The sequence below is a fragment of the Eublepharis macularius genome, chromosome 13 (assembly GCF_028583425.1).
Source record: "Eublepharis macularius isolate TG4126 chromosome 13, MPM_Emac_v1.0, whole genome shotgun sequence".
NCBI classification, from domain to species: Eukaryota; Metazoa; Chordata; class Lepidosauria; order Squamata; family Eublepharidae; genus Eublepharis; species Eublepharis macularius.
Window position 1 is genome coordinate 58186222 of NC_072802.1, and position 16815 is coordinate 58203036.

At 41.0% G+C, this 16815-nt stretch overlaps 1 protein-coding gene across 2 annotated transcripts in view; it reads left to right on the plus strand.

Moving 5' to 3' along the window:
• The first annotated feature begins 219 nt into the window (after nucleotides 1-219).
• Nucleotides 220-16815, plus strand: part of MAPK1 (mitogen-activated protein kinase 1) — a 29309-nt gene continuing 12713 nt past the window's right edge. The window contains exons 1-5 of one of the 2 annotated variants that reach the window (XM_054996009.1): nucleotides 220-618; nucleotides 9623-9805; nucleotides 10952-11141; nucleotides 13798-13914; nucleotides 15825-15939. In XM_054996009.1, the coding sequence (XP_054851984.1) occupies nucleotides 488-618; nucleotides 9623-9805; nucleotides 10952-11141; nucleotides 13798-13914; nucleotides 15825-15939 (736 nt within the window). In that variant the 5' untranslated portion in view covers nucleotides 220-487. The remainder of the gene's footprint in view (nucleotides 619-9622; nucleotides 9806-10951; nucleotides 11142-13797; nucleotides 13915-15824; nucleotides 15940-16815) is intronic. The other variant, XR_008598091.1, reaches the window with a different exon arrangement.

The following is a 16815-nucleotide window of genomic DNA, read 5'->3' on the forward strand; positions in this document are numbered from 1 at the left end:
CCCACCTCCCTATCCTTCCCAGGCGCGAGGAAAAGCTCTGAGGGAGCTCCTCCCCTCTCCTCGCTCTGACCCCGCCCTCTTTCTGGCGCGAGCCGGCAGTGGCGGCGCGAGCGCTTCTCCTCCTCCCACCCCGCTTGGGCCCGCCCTTTCTCCATTAGAGCCCCGCTTAACCCGCGCCCCTTTCTCCTCAAGCCCCTCTCAGGCCCCGCCCCTTCTCCTCACGGCCTCGCGTAGGCCCCGCCCCCTCTTCGGAGCTTTTCTGCTGGCCGGGCTCGCTGAAGCGGCAGCCGCGAACGAGTCGCTTTCCCTCCCCGCCTTCCTGTCGGCCGGAGCCTGGCGGGGCACCGGAGGGCGGAGTCCCCAAGGCCGCCGTCTCCTTCCCTCCCTCGGCCCCTCCTTCCTTCCTTCCTTCCTTCCTTCTCCTTCACGCCTTTCCTTCCACCCCACCCCCACCGCACCGCGCTCTCCCCTCACAGGCAGCAGCAACATGGCGGCGATGGCGGGCAACTGTGCCAACCCCGCCGGGGGCCCGGAGATGGTACGAGGGCAGGTCTTCGACGTGGGGCCTCGCTACACCAACCTCTCCTACATCGGGGAGGGCGCCTACGGGATGGTCTGGTAAGGAGAAGGCAAGACGCTCCCCCCGCAAACACGGTCTTCTTTCCGCCCCCTTCTCCCTCCCCCTTCGCCTCTCCGTCCTCCTCGCTTTGGAAGGGTCGCGGAGCCCGCAAGATGACGGACGGCAACGCCTCAGCAGTCGTGGTTGCCATCCTCCAGGTGGGGCCAGGAGGTCTCCCGGAATTACAGCTGATCTCCACACCGGGGAGATCAGTTCCCCTGGAGGAAATGGCAGCTGTGGAGGGTGCACCCTATGGCATTGTATCCTGCGGAGGTCCTCCTCCTCCCCAAACCTTGCTCTCCCCAGGCTCCACTTTCAAATCTCCAGGAATTTCCCAGCCTATAGTTGGCAACCCAATCTCTGACGCTGAGTGGGGCCGATGCCCAGATAAAGCGGGCCCGGGATGGATTTTAAAAAGATAGAAAGAGGTGGAGGGACATGCTATTTTTTGGCTGCTTGTTGATCACTTGCTTTGGGGAAAAGGATAGTAGGGGAGCAGAATTTGAGTCCAGTGGCACCTTAGAGACCAGCAAGATTTTTATGGTATGAGCTTTGGAGAGTCAGAGTTCCCTTCTTGAGGGAGAAAACGAGGCACCGATTGCTACCCCCACCTCCCGAGTCTGTCCTTCATTCATGGTTCCTTCGCAAAGCGTTTTTTTTTTTCATTTGGCTTGGAGAAGGGAAGTCATTATAAATGTAGCGCTTTTTTAACAGCTGCCACTTAGGAGTTGAGAGTATATTTGGTCTCAAACAGATGTATTTAATAAAGGGATAGGGACTCTAGACTTTACTGCTATGTACTGTCTGTTCCTATATGATCCTCGGAAGTTTCTGCTTTTGTTTAATATGTCAGGCTTAGAATTGCCTATGCTCTGTTTCAGCATTTCTTCAGCTGTATTGGAGATCTGCTCGTTTTAAATCTTGGCAAATCTGTGTTGACATGCCTTATTACATTGTTTATTGAAATGTCTTTGAAATCTGCTGTAACATAAAATAATGTAAATAAAATATTTATTCAAAAACAAACTCCCTGCTTTAACAATGAGTGCATGTTTTTTCAGAAGCACCCTCCCAGTTCAAGGGGCATAGGATGGTAGCTCTGAATGTTGCGTGCAGTGCCTGCAGCCACTGTTAAAAATATTTTTGAGTTTTAATTGTTGATTACTTTGTGGGGAGAGGATGGTTGAAAAAAGAAAAATAAGCAGGCTCTTAGATATATCGGATTTGCAGCCTTGACACATGGTAGTCAGGCACTCTCCTCAGCATCTTTCTGAGTTAGATGGGTTCTTAGATGCATCAGATTTGTTGCTTTGACACATGGTAGCCAGGCACTCTCATTATCTTTCTGAGAGCTCTTTCTGTACCTTACTGAATCCCATGTTTTCCAGCTTTCTTCACTGTTCTTCCTGCATACTGTTTAATGTTATAGACCTTCAGTGAATTGGAGGCTAGTTCCTGTGTGTTATGTTCGTGTGAATGTCATCTTTTCCAAAAAGTCCCGCAGTAATTTGTAACAAAGCAGTACAGAGATAAAATGCTAGTTCTGTGCACAGTTGACGTTGCTGTAAGTCGTATTAGAGCTTAATGCTAAGTAAACAAACTTATGATGGTTTACTGAACAACAAAAGTGAAAGAACACCGTTCATTTGTGATTATGGATGTGTGTGTGTGTGGTGGGTTAGTTAACATGTTCATTTAATATGTATATTGTATTGGAGTATCTTTGGGAATTGAGGAGTTGCCATTGCAGAGACAAGTCAAAGGTAAAAGCAAAACACCTGAACTTGGCGTGATCTGTCCCCTTCTATTATTTATAAGAGATGCCACTTACTTTTCCCCTTCTTTTACTGTGAATATTGCCTCCCATTTCCTTACTGGATCTTTGCCATGGATACATTGCCAGAAATGGAAAAGAGATCTGTTAAATTTAGTTCACATTAATAGCTAGTAATGGGTTACCACTGACTAACTGTATGCTGCCATGAGATGTGTAATTAATGGAAGTAAAGGGAGATAAACATTGGAAGAAAATGGTGGATCACATACCACCAAATGTCTCATGCTAGTTGGCATATGATATACTCTTGCTGCTGTTGAAATGGGTAGCTTGCTACACCCTAGTGTACCTGTGGAGGGGTAGATAATATGTAAAAGTGATTTTCATGTAAGATGTACTTGTGCAATATAGTCTCATATATGGAGACCTCAGATATGAAATCCGGACAGAATCATAAATGTATGATAGAAATATCCTAACCATGTCTGTAAGACAGAGGAATGAGAATCAATGATGTAAGTAAAGTCTCATCATATAATATTTTTAAAAGGACATATGTTGAAACAACCACACCTGTTGTGGTTAGTGGGTAGAAGGCCCTGCTTTAAATCTTTTAGTATTGGAAGACCATGTGAGTTATTCTCATGAATATTATGTAAATGCCAATGTGTAACATTCATGTTTGAGATCCAGTTGAAGTAAAAAACAGAAACTATTTGATTGTAGTTTTTGGAAATCCCAAAGTCATTGGAGAGAAGCCATTTTTACCAGAAGAAAAAAAAATCAGAAATTTTTGGGGAAATTGTGGAACTTCTACATCAAAATATACAATTGGGCATATTTATGGAAATTAGAAATATAAATACCTTTGTTTTCTACAAGTAACATTGTGAATATACACTATTTGAGAGTTATAAACTGCTGCACCCTATGCCATGTTAGCACATATATCATAGCTTTTTGCCATCTTAGAAGATGATATAAAACGTGATAATAGAAAATAACTTCTATAGTAAACAAAATAAAACATTTTTGAAAAGAGTCTTTGAACTCTTTGAGAATTCTTATACTGTGGACTAAAATTAGTCACATTTTAAATATAAACATATCTTTGAAAATATGTTGTTTATGCCTACTGCATACGCAGGAATTATCTAAAGCTGTAGAAGACATTTCCCCAGATTTTTTCCTTCTGCCTTCACATCGCTAAACAGAATTGATTATTGCATAGGAAGTAACAAAGTTTGGTAGTGGGAGAAAAGGGGAGAGATGATGCAAGGATATCTTATGCGTGTGCATCTGGATTAAAAAGGTTGTTGGTAGTTGTTTCTGTGTAAAGATGTTCAGGCCTTTTTAGTTTCTCTAGTGACATTTAACTGGAAGTAATGAAACCAGATTTTGAAACATTGTATGCGACCTCTTCCTGAGGAGTGTTAAATCTGAGGTCTTATGTTGGTATGACTTTCTATCATAAGTAGAATCCAAGATGCAAGGCAAAGTGACCAAAGCAGCCAAGGGCGATACGCATTTATTTATTTATTTATGTCATTTATAGTCCACCTTTCTCACTGAGATTCAGGACAGACTACACAGCATGAGATTAGTACAATCAGTAACAAGTACATTTCAATACAGTATTCCATAAACAATTCCATAGGGCAAATAGATACACGTTTAAAAGATATAGTATTAGCAGGAATCCAATACAGATTAGAAAAAATACTGAAGCAGAACATAGGACTGAATGACTTTAGACAACATGGAGCACTGGTGGTACATAGGAGTACATATTTAAAGCAGCAGGTAATACGTAAGGCAATATAGTGATGAAGTCTATGGTCCCTAACTCATTAGCGAAGCATCTGAGACCCCATCCCTACAATACAGCCCTCCCATTTGAGTAAAAAGCCTTTTTGAATAGTTCAGTTTTGTATCGTTTACGGAAAGCCAGGAGAGTGGGGGCTCTTCTGACTTCCTCAGGCAGGTCATTCCACAGGATAGGGGCCACCACAGAGAAAGCCCGTGTACGGGCTGCTGCTGACTTCTCCCGTGTGCAGCCTGGCACCTGCAGGAGACCCTGTTCAGATGAGCAAAGCTGCCGTGGAGGAACATAGGGAGGGAGGCGGTCTCGTAGGTATGCTGGGACCTCATCTGAGGTATGTAGGTATATGCTCTTCCTGTGCACTGAAACTTAAGATCATGGCCCAGTGGCAACCTTGCTTCCCGCTGAACAGTGCAAAAGTTTATTCCCCATTTGATGCCAGTTTGCGGTCATTAGGAAGCTTCCTGTCTTGTTCTCTTCACTTCCCTGATGTTGCCAAAACCTGGCTTTCCACCTCATGTCACAATGCCACTGTTGCTGCCTTCTTGTAATTCTCTCCCTTTCTTGCACATCCTGACCTGGCCAGTATTCTAGCAAAGTTCGCTTCTTTGATAATCCTATCAGTTGCAGCCCGTTTACAGTGCCCTCCCACCACCCTCAGCTTTTGAAGTTCATTTTCAATTTCAGGTGTGTCGTTTTAGGTGGGTAGCTGAGTTGATCTGCAGTAGAAGAACAAGATTCGGGTCCAGTAGCGCCTTAAAGACCAACTAAATTTCCAGGATATGAGTTTTGAAGAGTCAGAACTCCCTGTTATCTTTACATTTCTGTGTTGTGGTACATTCTTGCACAGCTCCACTCCCTTTCATGTTTGACCTCACCGGGCTTCTCTCACTTCTGTCTCTGACAGTATTCCTTGGAAATTCATGTGCAGAACCTCATTAACGCAGCCACTTCCACTTTCTCTCCCTTTCCTCTTTGATTTGACTTCTCCACTCACTTCCACAGCCTATCTTGATTTCATGGGCTCTCTCTGATCTTTTTGCTTGGCCATAACCTCTAGTATTGCACACACGCTCCTCCTCCACACTTTGCCTTGCTGTTTCCGTGGCCATCAGTCTACTGAAGCAGTGGCCTTCTTTGAAGCGCTTTCACTTCTTTCTTCTCTGCCCTTTATACTCTGCAGCTTCCACCTTCTGTTCTCATCTTTTAACTTGTTTGCTCCACTAATCCATGGTACTTCCTTACGCCTCTTATTCTGAAACCTTTATGGTTTGGGGCAGCTGAGCCCCTCTTCAGGAAGCCAAGAGCTGCTCGACATTTCTCATTCATGCACATTGTCATGTGCTTTACCATGCATCTACCATACCACCCTGATCCATACTCGCTTTAATAAGTACTTGATGCCTGTCTACCTTATGAAAGCTTGCCTCCTTGCCACTTTGCTCCTTACTCTTTGCTTTCAAGGACCACATTGAAGCTTTTAGTCCTACAGCGTTGCCTTCCCAAGGTGGCATGATTGGAATCTAGCTTCAGGCTCATACATTTCATTTCATACATTCATACATTTCCTAAACAAACATGCATATTAATTGGCGGCTATAACATGTAACATACATTTGCAATTAAGTAGTGCTACTTGTGGGCATAATCCAAAATCTCTGTTTGAGCAGCCCACGTGTCTTCTACATTATAGAATTTGTTTTCTTGGAGAAGAAAGGAAAGATTCCTCTTTGGTCATAGATGCAGAGGAGTTAGCCATGTTAGTCTGTGGTAGCAAAATCAAAAAGAGTCCAGTAGCACCTTTAAGACTAACCAATTTTATTGTAGCATAAGCTTTCGAGAATCAAGTTCTCTCCGTCAGAATCAAGTTCTCTCCGTCAGATGCATGGTACAGAAACTGGTTTCTGTACCATGCATCTGATGAAGAGAACTTGATTCTTGAAAGCTTATGCTACAATAAAATTGGTTAGTCTTAAAGATGCTACTGGACTCTTTTTGATTCCTCTTTGGTTATCTTTCATCACGTGTGAGAACACTAAGCAAGATCCATTAATTGGCTAGAACTTTCAAAACCAGAGACTGGTCGTTGCTAGATGAAACAGTTTTCTAAGACATATGGAAAATATTTAATATGTTTTTTTACAGTGAAACACTTTGCTCAATAATAAACATATATGTCTGAAGTTTTATAATGATTGTCCTCATACTATATTTTGTCCATGGTTTTTTTGTCTTTAAATAGAACATTTTATTTTTATTGTGTTTAACAGAGGGTCATTGATTGTTGTAAGTAGTGAGTGAAGAGTATATATATGTTTGTATTACAGTAAGGTTTTTAAAATCAGGTTTAAACTTTGCCCTTGACTTAAAGTGGGCTACAATGCAAAACATAATCTTTGGGTAACTTATCTGCTGTTACTGATCTGCTTAGTGAAGAATACCAGGAAAACTACTAGTACAAGTATAATGATTAAATGATGTTTGTCTCAGGCATTTAACTTTGTCAGGGGTATGAGAGATCCATTCCTTGTTTTCGCATTTGAACATTAATGGCTGGTAATAAAGTTAACACAAGAGTACAGGCAGGAGATAAATAATCTGGTATTTGATTTTTACTATTGCTGATCAGTACTGTCTTTAGGTATAGGTGAAACAGTGTAAAATCAGAATGAATATATATTGGTGATAAGCTGAAATAATCTAAGTTCAATTTTGATTTGATTTGTAGTAAAAGTATAATAGCTGGGGTTATTTTTATTGCTGCAGAAGTGATGAATTTCAATAAACCATGCATGTTAGTGAGGTCTCTGGCTGATTGTATTTCTTTTAAAAACTACTTTATCCTTCTTTCTTCATTTTTCATAATGTTCACACTCTTCAAGAAAAAGCAGAATGGAGGGCTTTCAGCTGCATGTATTTGCTGCAAGTTTATTTAGCTTGTATGATGAGCAGCGTCATCCATAGCAGTATTGCAACCTTCTGTCCAAGTCTCTTGCAGTTTGTATACATACAACACTATGTAGATAAAAGATCAGTATGATTGTTGATGGCCAATTCATCCCTATTGCTAGAGAGAGAGAGAAACAGACACTGGGAAAACTAGCCTTGATGTCTCCTTTCCAGCATCAATTATTTACCATACATATTTACATATGGAGGAACTTGCATGTAAGAGCATATCTTAGAATACAGAATTGGAAGTATGTCATAAATGCTGTGGTATGAGAAAAATGCTGCTTGTAATAGGCTAACTTAACTTGAGGGGGTAAGATAAAAGAATTATAAATCTGAATTAAACATATTGGCCACAGCTGATGTATTTTGATTACTACTCTGGATCAGATAGAGTGGATAAATAATTCAGTTTATAGTAGATGGGAAAATCAGCAGTGATTATTTGTGCAAGAATCTATGCAGTGTGTCCAAGTGAGTTTAATTAAAAATGCCAAGTTAATAATAATGTTTGGAACCAGGATCTAGATAAATCTTCCAACAATAATCATGATTCTTTAGCTTGCTTAGTTTTAAAAATCTGATTTTTTCTAAGATAACCAATATACTGTGTTTCTTCCTTTATCATAATAGGTGATAATAACACATCAGTGGGAAAATTCTGGGAGTGTTTTTCCATTGATTATTTTTCATGTATGTATGTGTTGAATGCATAAGAGCATCCATTAAATGTTGTATAGAATTTGTAATTAATATGTGTTTTATATATAATTTATGTGTCTGGGTGCTTTTGCATGAATTACTGTTTCCTTATTTAGCTGAGGTTTTGCCAGTGAGTTCTCTTAAAAATGTATGTGCCCTGCACCTCTACAACATCTGCTACTAATATGCTAGAGTGATTATATTGAAACTTTGGGGACATCGTGGTGTAAGGGTAAGGATAAACTTCAGTGCAGTATAAACTCTCTAATTCATTATAGTTCTACCAGAATTAACAAATACATCATTAAAATCACCAGAATTATCTTTTTTTTGTCAATAAACATGCATACCTTTTCATGAAAAAATATAATTAGTAGCATCTTAGAAAAATAAAGCCAGAAGAAATTGGAATTCCCACTTACAGTTAATATATAAATATTATAGTTCAGCTGTAAGAAGTTGAAAAGCATTTACTTTGTAAGGGTCTCTGAGGGTGTTGGATAAAATCTTATTGGAGTACGTGTTAGTAAATATAATGTCTGCCAAGTAGTCTTCTCTAGTAGTTTTTTAAAAAAATTGTTCTTGCTTGCTTGTTGATTGCATGAGTGTAATCCTGATACAGATTTGATTCTGACCTGATTATTACTCATCTTGGGCAAACAGCAATCCTTTGCTCAACGAATGTGGAGAATTGTTTCTGTTCTTCCAAGTTAGGCACATCCTGAAATAAGGCGGTCTTTGCTTTTTTTCTGGTTTCTCAATTTGATCTAGTGACACCCAGCCCCTCCCCCCACCCAATAATCCTCCTGATTTCCAAAAATATCTTACTGGTGTTTTTAATCATCTCTAGTCTCAAGTCCTCAGATGTTTTATCAGATAATCCTTCTCTTTCAGCAAACCTTATTTCTCTCTGATACCACTACAGAAGAAGTAGTTGATGTTGAGAGCATCGGCAATCCCAAATTTAGATTCCTTTAATTCCTGCAAGGTTAATTTGACTACAGTTCTCCTTAAAAACATGAGATTGTATGTTTCTAGTTTAGACCTGCATTAGTCACTTTAATAGGCCCAGAAAATGGTTTGAAGTTCTAGTTTGTACAAAAAGTGGAAGCGTGGGTATTAAAATAATAGCTGTCACGTTTTTATCACTTTGAACTGGCCTAATGAATATTTGGACAGGCTTCTAGATTGCAGCTTTTCACACCTTGGTGCATCTTTGAAAATAGTTGAATGGAGAAGTAATTGTTATCTGAACACTTCTCAAAACCTTAAAGGCAAGATCTGTAAGAAAAGTCAATTTGTATACCATGTCTGTCTTGGTAAATTGTCTCATCCTTATTCCCATAATCATGATAGAGTTTCACTAGATTAGTAGAAAGGCTGGTCCAGTAAACTTGTGGGACTAGAGAGTGTCTGGCAATATACCTGGGCTTGTTAGAAATTACTTAAACAGAATCTGCAACCAATACAAGTTTCTGTGTTTTGAATAATACTTACTGCATGTAGATGAAAGCTGTATTGTTTTGCTGTTACAGAAGAGAGGAGCAATTATAAAGACTTAAGAACTAAAATAGTGTAGAAACCATCAGCAGCAAGGGAGTCTCTGTTCTGAAACTTCACCAATGCCTTGTTGGATGATGAAATTCAAATTGCAGATTGCTTCATGAATATAAAGAGTAGAGATTTTTTTAATTGAATTCCTGGATGGTGGCTGATAAATAAATAAATAATTTTGTCAATTCCTTTTCAGTTCTGCCTATGACAATGTCAACAAAGTTCGGGTGGCTATAAAGAAAATCAGCCCTTTTGAACACCAGACTTACTGCCAGAGAACTCTGAGAGAGATCAAAATCTTATTGCGCTTTAAGCATGAAAATATTATCGGAATCAATGACATTATCAGAGCTCCAACAATTGAACAAATGAAAGATGTGTATCCTTCAAAGATATAAGTACTTGTGCTTTATTCCATGTTGCTTAGTTATCATTTATCTTGATATACTATCTGAAACCAAAGTGAGTTTTTTATAGCAAACATAGGTGCGGATTCTCACTCAACTGTTGGACTTTTGTTTGCCAGTTGTAACCAGTATTAAAATTATTATTCCATTTTATTTACATTATTTACATTATTTTCTTAGTGAGACTCAATGCTACTACAAATGCTCTCAGGAACAGCTCTGTGTTATAGTCTTGCTGGAAAGGGTGGAGAATAGGAACCCCCCTGGCCTCTTCTGGGAGGTGTTCTGGAGGCATGGGGCAGCCACTGAAAAATCCCAAGCCAGACCATGGCAGAATGTGCCTTAGACAAAGTGGGTGGTGCGAAGGACTAATGATAGGATTTGCTGGGAAGGTTGGAGCTCCTGCATGAGAGCATGCAGGGACAGGCAGTCCTTCAAATATGTGTCTATATATCTTACACTTTTTATCTTGCTCTTTCTCCAGGGGACTCTGAGTAGCTGAGTTAGGACTTGAACGTAGGCCTCTTATGTCCTAATATGACATTCTAAACGTATCAGACTGGGTCTTTATAATATGTGTGAAGTTTACAAATGACTGCTTGCCACACTTGAAGAAGCCTTAATTCTTCAAAATCCTGGCTAATTAGCAAATGTAATAGGCCATACTATATTCAGTTCTTAAGCATAACCTCTTACAGATAATTATATTGGCTTGATTCCACCAAAACTTATTGCAGGTGATAGGATCTTATCCAGTGGGGCATGACTTTCTCTCATTCCAGCCTTGTGCTGGAGCCCCAGGTGCCTCCTGAAATGATGCTCCTGGTGGGGTGACCCCCGGAACAGCATGAAGGGAGAGTTGAAAGGTTGCCACAGAAGGAGGAAATTGGTGGAAACCAGTCCCCTCCAATGAGTACGTGGATCTGTTTGAGATCCAGCCCATTTTGTGAAATTACTTGATCTTAAATAGCGCTACTAGGACAACAGATGATACACTTCTTTACTTCTTAATAATACAGCAATATCTTGTGTTTTCTGCTTTCCTGTGTTGAAATCAACTAAGTAATTTCTGTTTCTCGAATAAAATTGTGGCTTGTTTGCCTTATCCTGATTTACAGATACATTGTGCAAGATCTCATGGAGACAGACCTTTACAAGCTCTTAAAGACTCAGCATCTCAGCAATGATCACATCTGTTATTTCCTTTACCAGATCCTGAGAGGATTAAAATATATCCATTCTGCCAATGTGCTGCATCGTGACCTCAAACCTTCCAACTTGCTGCTGAACACTACTTGTGATCTCAAGGTTAGTGGCTCAAACCTTTTTGTAAGTTAAGTGCCTCTTTCTTAATCATGAGCCCATGAATTATTTTTGACCAGGATACATGCAGACAGTTATGCTCTACTAATGTCCAGGCCAGATTTTTGGCTTGGGTCCCACTATAGTGTTTCTTTCCATGGAAACGCTCCAGCAGATCCAAGCTGTTTTATTGTTTGTGTGTGTGTGTTTGTGTGTGTCATTTATAGTCTGCCTTGCTCACTGAGACTCAAGGCAGATTACACAGTGTGAGATTAGTACAGTCAATATCAGCAATATTTCCATAAACAATGCCGTAGGGTAAATAGATACACGTTCACAAATATATAACCTTAGTAGGAATCCAATAAATATATTCTACATGGAACTGGCTTCAAAGAGTACTCAGCTTCAGAAATTTCAGCTGCTTCAGAATATGGCAGCTGATTTGGATGCCTCATTCTAATGAAAGCAAGCAGATGGCAACTCAGGTCTTTTCTGTAGTGTCACTCTGTGGGTCATGCATCACTCAGGTGCCAGATAAAGAGTATTTGATTACACTATAATTTGTTAGATTTCTTGTTTTTATATTTTGTTCTGATTTATTTCTAGATCATTATGTATTTGATGGTAAGCTACCTTGAACACTGCGTGAAGAGGAAATGAAAAATATTTTAAATAAAAAGCTGGCATAGAGCAGCTAGCGATATATCTTCATTGTACTGAATTTTGCTCTCAGTAGCAGAGTCTAGTGGCTTAAACCTTGGCTTACAAGCTGGCTATTAAAACATTATAGGTTAAACCCCGCCCCCCAATACCTCCCCCAAAGATGTCTGCTGTTCATAAAAAGCCGTGACAAATAAGCAGGCCTTGCAGCACCACCTGAAGATACCCAATAAGGCGATTCCTAATACTTCTTTAGGGAGCCCATTCCACCACAGTCTGGGGCTATGGTAGAAAAGACCCATTCTCTTGTCAGTGCCAGGTGGGGCATCCCAAGTGGAGGGAGCAACCTACAGGTGGTACACAAGAAAGATGGTCTTTCAGATAAGTTGGCCCCAGGCCATGAAGGGTTGTAAAGGTCACAACCAGCATCTTGAATTGAACTTGGAAACAAACAGGCAGCCACTGAAACAGTTTCAAAATGGACAGTGTAAGTTCCTACTGGCTGGCCCCTGACAGTAATTGGGCTGCTGCTTTCTTGACCAGCTGCAGTTTCTAGGTTGTCTTCAAGGGCAGCCCAACATACAGCATGTTAGATTAATGCAACTGTAAGGTTTCAGAAACATGAATCAGCACGGCCAGATTGCCTGTGCCTTAAGAAGGGAGAGTTGGTGAATCAGGTGCAACTGTTAGAGGCTCTCGGCCACTGCACCAGCCTGATTTTCAGACAGCAAGACTTTGTCCATGAATACCCCGAAGCTGTTGACCTGTGCAACAGCCAACTCCACTTTATCGATAACGTGGATCCAGACCCTCTAGAATGTCAGCCTTCCCAACCAGCGTTACTTTTGTATTGCCTGGATTCAGCTTCAACTTGTTCTACCTTAGCCTTTTCACTTTCTTAGCAACCTTTCTTACTATATGTTTAGTTCTTCCTAAAAAAAAGCTTGCATATATTTCAAAATATAGCTATAGCATAGTAAACAGCCTTTTTTCTTCAAGAGTAATATTTCTGAGGGCTGTAAAATATTTTCTGTAGTTATATATGTTTAAATGATTTTTCGAAGTTCCACTGAATTCCTCAATAGTAGGCTACCTCATTTATAATTTTTACATAGAACAGATTTAAATTGTATAGATGAACATATCTAATAAGCTATGCAAACACTGTCCCTGTTCCACATCATTTTCAGTGCTGTCCCTTCATTTGGGCATCTGGACTGTCCACAAGCTTACCTGAAGGTATTCAGTGTGCAGCTGTTATAGCTGTACAGAAAAACTCAAAAATGTATCTGGCTGCCCTCTAAGCAGTGTGTTATGGCTTCTGTTACTTTTTAAAAGAACATTTGATGTACACATTCTACAAATTTGCTTTGTAAACTTGCTTTGGGGTGGGGAATCCAGATTGTCAGGAGTGTGAAAGGAAGTCCAGAACAGGTTGAACATGAGGCAGATGCAGGAGTCTAAAGGGGGTGGCAAGAGAATGGGGGCAGTGTGGGTAAGTTGAAAGAGAAGGGAAGCTTAAGCTTCCAAAGAGGGGTGGACATAGAGCTGGGAAGAATGTTATGTAGGTTGTATTAGGTTATAACTTCTGAGGAACAGGAAAAAGGACTGAAGGACTTTGAAGAGTTTTGAAGGGGCTAGCTATGAGTCAGAGTTAATGCTATAGCCGAGGGTGTGACATTTTGGATAGTGTGTACTATGGGGCTGTATTTGCATGGAGTTGTGTCTGGCAAGAAACGTTCTTAGTAAACTGCTTCCCACATGTATATACCAGGAACTTTGAATATGCATTACTGACTTGTTTGCTCTTTCCAATGATGTTATTCCCATTTCCTTAATTCTCAGAGTGGGACTTATAAATGCTCCTTAAATAAGGAAAGCATTCTGCAGGACAGATTATAAAAGAAGTAAAGCTAATTTACACATTTATATTAAATAATGTAAATCTGAGAAGATCATGATTAGCCGTGTTAATGTTACTATAACATTCCGTTGTTAGATCTGTGATTTTGGATTGGCCCGTGTAGCAGATCCAGATCATGACCATACTGGTTTCTTGACGGAATACGTAGCTACACGTTGGTACAGAGCTCCTGAGATCATGTTGAATTCTAAGGTGAGAAGAGAACTTTGTACAAGGAAAGATTAAAGATGTGCTTGTGCCGTTTCTATCATGTGCGTGTATTGCAGTAGAATGTCCTTCTGTGTCAAATATGGCATTGTTGTATCAAGCAGCTGAATCTGGTGCTGAAAATTCAGGCATCTTGTAGCCACTGGCAGCTAAAAATTTGTTACTGGCAACTACCACCTTGATTGCAGAGAAAGCCAGGAGCAAGTTTTTCCTCCCCCTGTAGAGCCTGGCCTGTGCTTCCTCACACTCCTTTCGGCTGCGTTCATATATTTAAAAAAAACCCTGTTCATAACAGGTATGAACCTTGCTAGTGGTTGTGCTTGCAAACTCCTTCCATTTTTCTGTTGTACTTTTGGTAGAGTGCAACTGAAGACTTTCTGACTTCAGAAGTCTTCATTTCGATTCCAGTTTGCATCATATTGAAATCTGGGTAGTTGGATAAATTGGGAATTTGTCTTTCCATGACCTGGGATTCTACAAAGAGTTCAGTTGTAGCTAGAATCCTGGTTTGTGGGGTACACGGGTATAAGTGTTCCAGTACAGCCTGATGCCAGGAAGAGCTACTTCACAGTATGGGCAATGGATTTGTGGAATAAGCAACCCTGAAATGGAGTCATGGTCCCCCAACAGGCAGATGTTGAACAGACAAGACAGCTTTATTATTGACTGTTGGCCGTGATAGATGGGGCCTCTGGGCTCAGAGGTAGCCTCTGATTATCAGACACTGTGGAGCAGTCAGTAATTGAGGACTGTTGTCTGTAGGCTTGCCTGTGACATCTGACTGATCACTGTGAGAAACAGGATGCTCTACTAGATAGACCATGAGTTGGATCCAGCCAGCTGTCTCAGCCAGTTTCTGTCCATATTACAGCCTCTGCCCCATGTGACTTTGATATATGCAGATTCATTGGGGAAGAGGGATTTTGGTGGTAGTTTTAAAAAGAGAAAACAGCCATACAGTCCTCAGGTGCCTACAGACAAGTTTCTCAAAACTTACTATTTTTTTCTTCTGCTCCTTTAATTTACCTTTTCTTTATCTTGCACTTTACTTGCTTTCTTTCATTCATTAAGCCTCTTCTGTGCATTTCTGTCCTTTAATCTTGTCATCTTTTCCTCCCCGCCCCATAATTTTCTTACTTGTCACTTTTTCATATTTTTTTCATTTTATGCTTTTCACAACCAGATCCTGCTTTTCCATTGTATTTATTTTGTCAGTATTTTCTTTTTCCTCCCTTGTGTTGAGCCTTTTCAAAGTTGCCTTTTACCTTTCTATAGAGTGACTTGATTAGTTTAGAACATAGTTTGGTAAAACTCTTGTGCTTGTTTTTTAGCAGAAAAGTTTTTACCCATGAAATTTAACTGCATGGTATGAAGTAGATTGTCATTTTGTATTGTGTTAACAGGTAGGGCTGCTTGCATGTGGCTTTCCATGAAACTACTAAGCTGAGATCATAGTTCCTACCTGATCTACTTTTAAGCTCTGAAATGAAACTATCAGCATGGTAGAAAATAAGGAATTGTAGCAGCCCTGCGTTCCACCCCCCACCCCCCAGCACAGCCATCTTAAATGAAGTTCCATTCTTCAAAATCCATTGCAGGAGAGTGAAACTCTGCTTAGGATGGCACTGTTAATCCCTGAATGAAGATATTTGTGAGGGTGCAGGGAATGATCAATTGTAGGAAGCAAGGCCTGACTGGATTGGCAAAGCCAGCTGAAGTATGAGTATGACACACAGACTGGAGAAGACAGGTGGGATCACAGGCATTTTGAAGCTTGGCAATGGGTCCCCATACACACATTGAATAGTTGCTGGTCAGCTGGTATATTAAACTGTAGAACGTTTAACAATAGAGGAAATGTTATCAGCAAGTACTTTTTTCCTTCTTGCCTGTAGGGTTACACCAAATCTATTGATATCTGGTCTGTAGGCTGTATTTTGGCAGAGATGCTTTCAAACAGACCCATCTTTCCAGGAAAACACTACCTTGATCAGCTGAACCATATCCTTGGTAACGTTTTTATATATAAAGTAAATAATTGCCTTGATTTACAACTTGCTGGTTTGATTGGTGCCAACTGTGGCCATCTCTGTATTTTTATTTAAAATTTATGTGAGACTTCTACTTTATATGTAATACTACTGATTTTACAAAAAAAGTTTCAAAAGTAATATATTCAAAATTCATACTCTTAGGGTAGAGTTTTGCCAGACTGTGGGTACTCATCATGGTATCTTTAAATCCTGTTCCTTTTGCATGTTTATGGAGACATGACCCATTGAGTTATAAGGAATTTGCTCTCAATTAAATGTGCATGCGCACGCACGCACGCACGCACCCACCCACCCACCCACTCACTCACTCACTCACTCACTCACTCACTCACTCACTCACTCACACACACACGTTCCTCAGGAGCAGCATTCTGTAGAGAGATCTTTGAGCTGCAGCAGGTGGAGGAAGGCAGGAAAGTTCCATTCAACCACTGGAAAACAGGCAGCGCATTCCTAAGGTCTGAGTCCCCACCCCTGCCCACACGGTGACCTAAAAGCAGTGCTGCTCCGCCATTCCCTTTGAAATTTTTCAGGAGAGCCACCCAGGCGGCAGAGCTTGGTGAGGTGAGACGCAGCCGCTGCCAAGAGCACCCGCCCTCCATTCCCCTGACAACCCCACTCACACCAGCCAATGGCTGCACTGCTCCCCTGACAGGTGGGCAAGGGGTGCAGCCAATGGGGAGGCCGTGATCCCCGTTGCCCACCAACACCCCCTGTCAGGGAGCAGGCATCCCTGCTGAGGTGGGGGGGACAGAGGTAACACTGAAGGTGTGGATCGGGCACCCACCATCTCGCCTATCCAACCCCCATTTCTGATGAGGGCCAAGCTGGT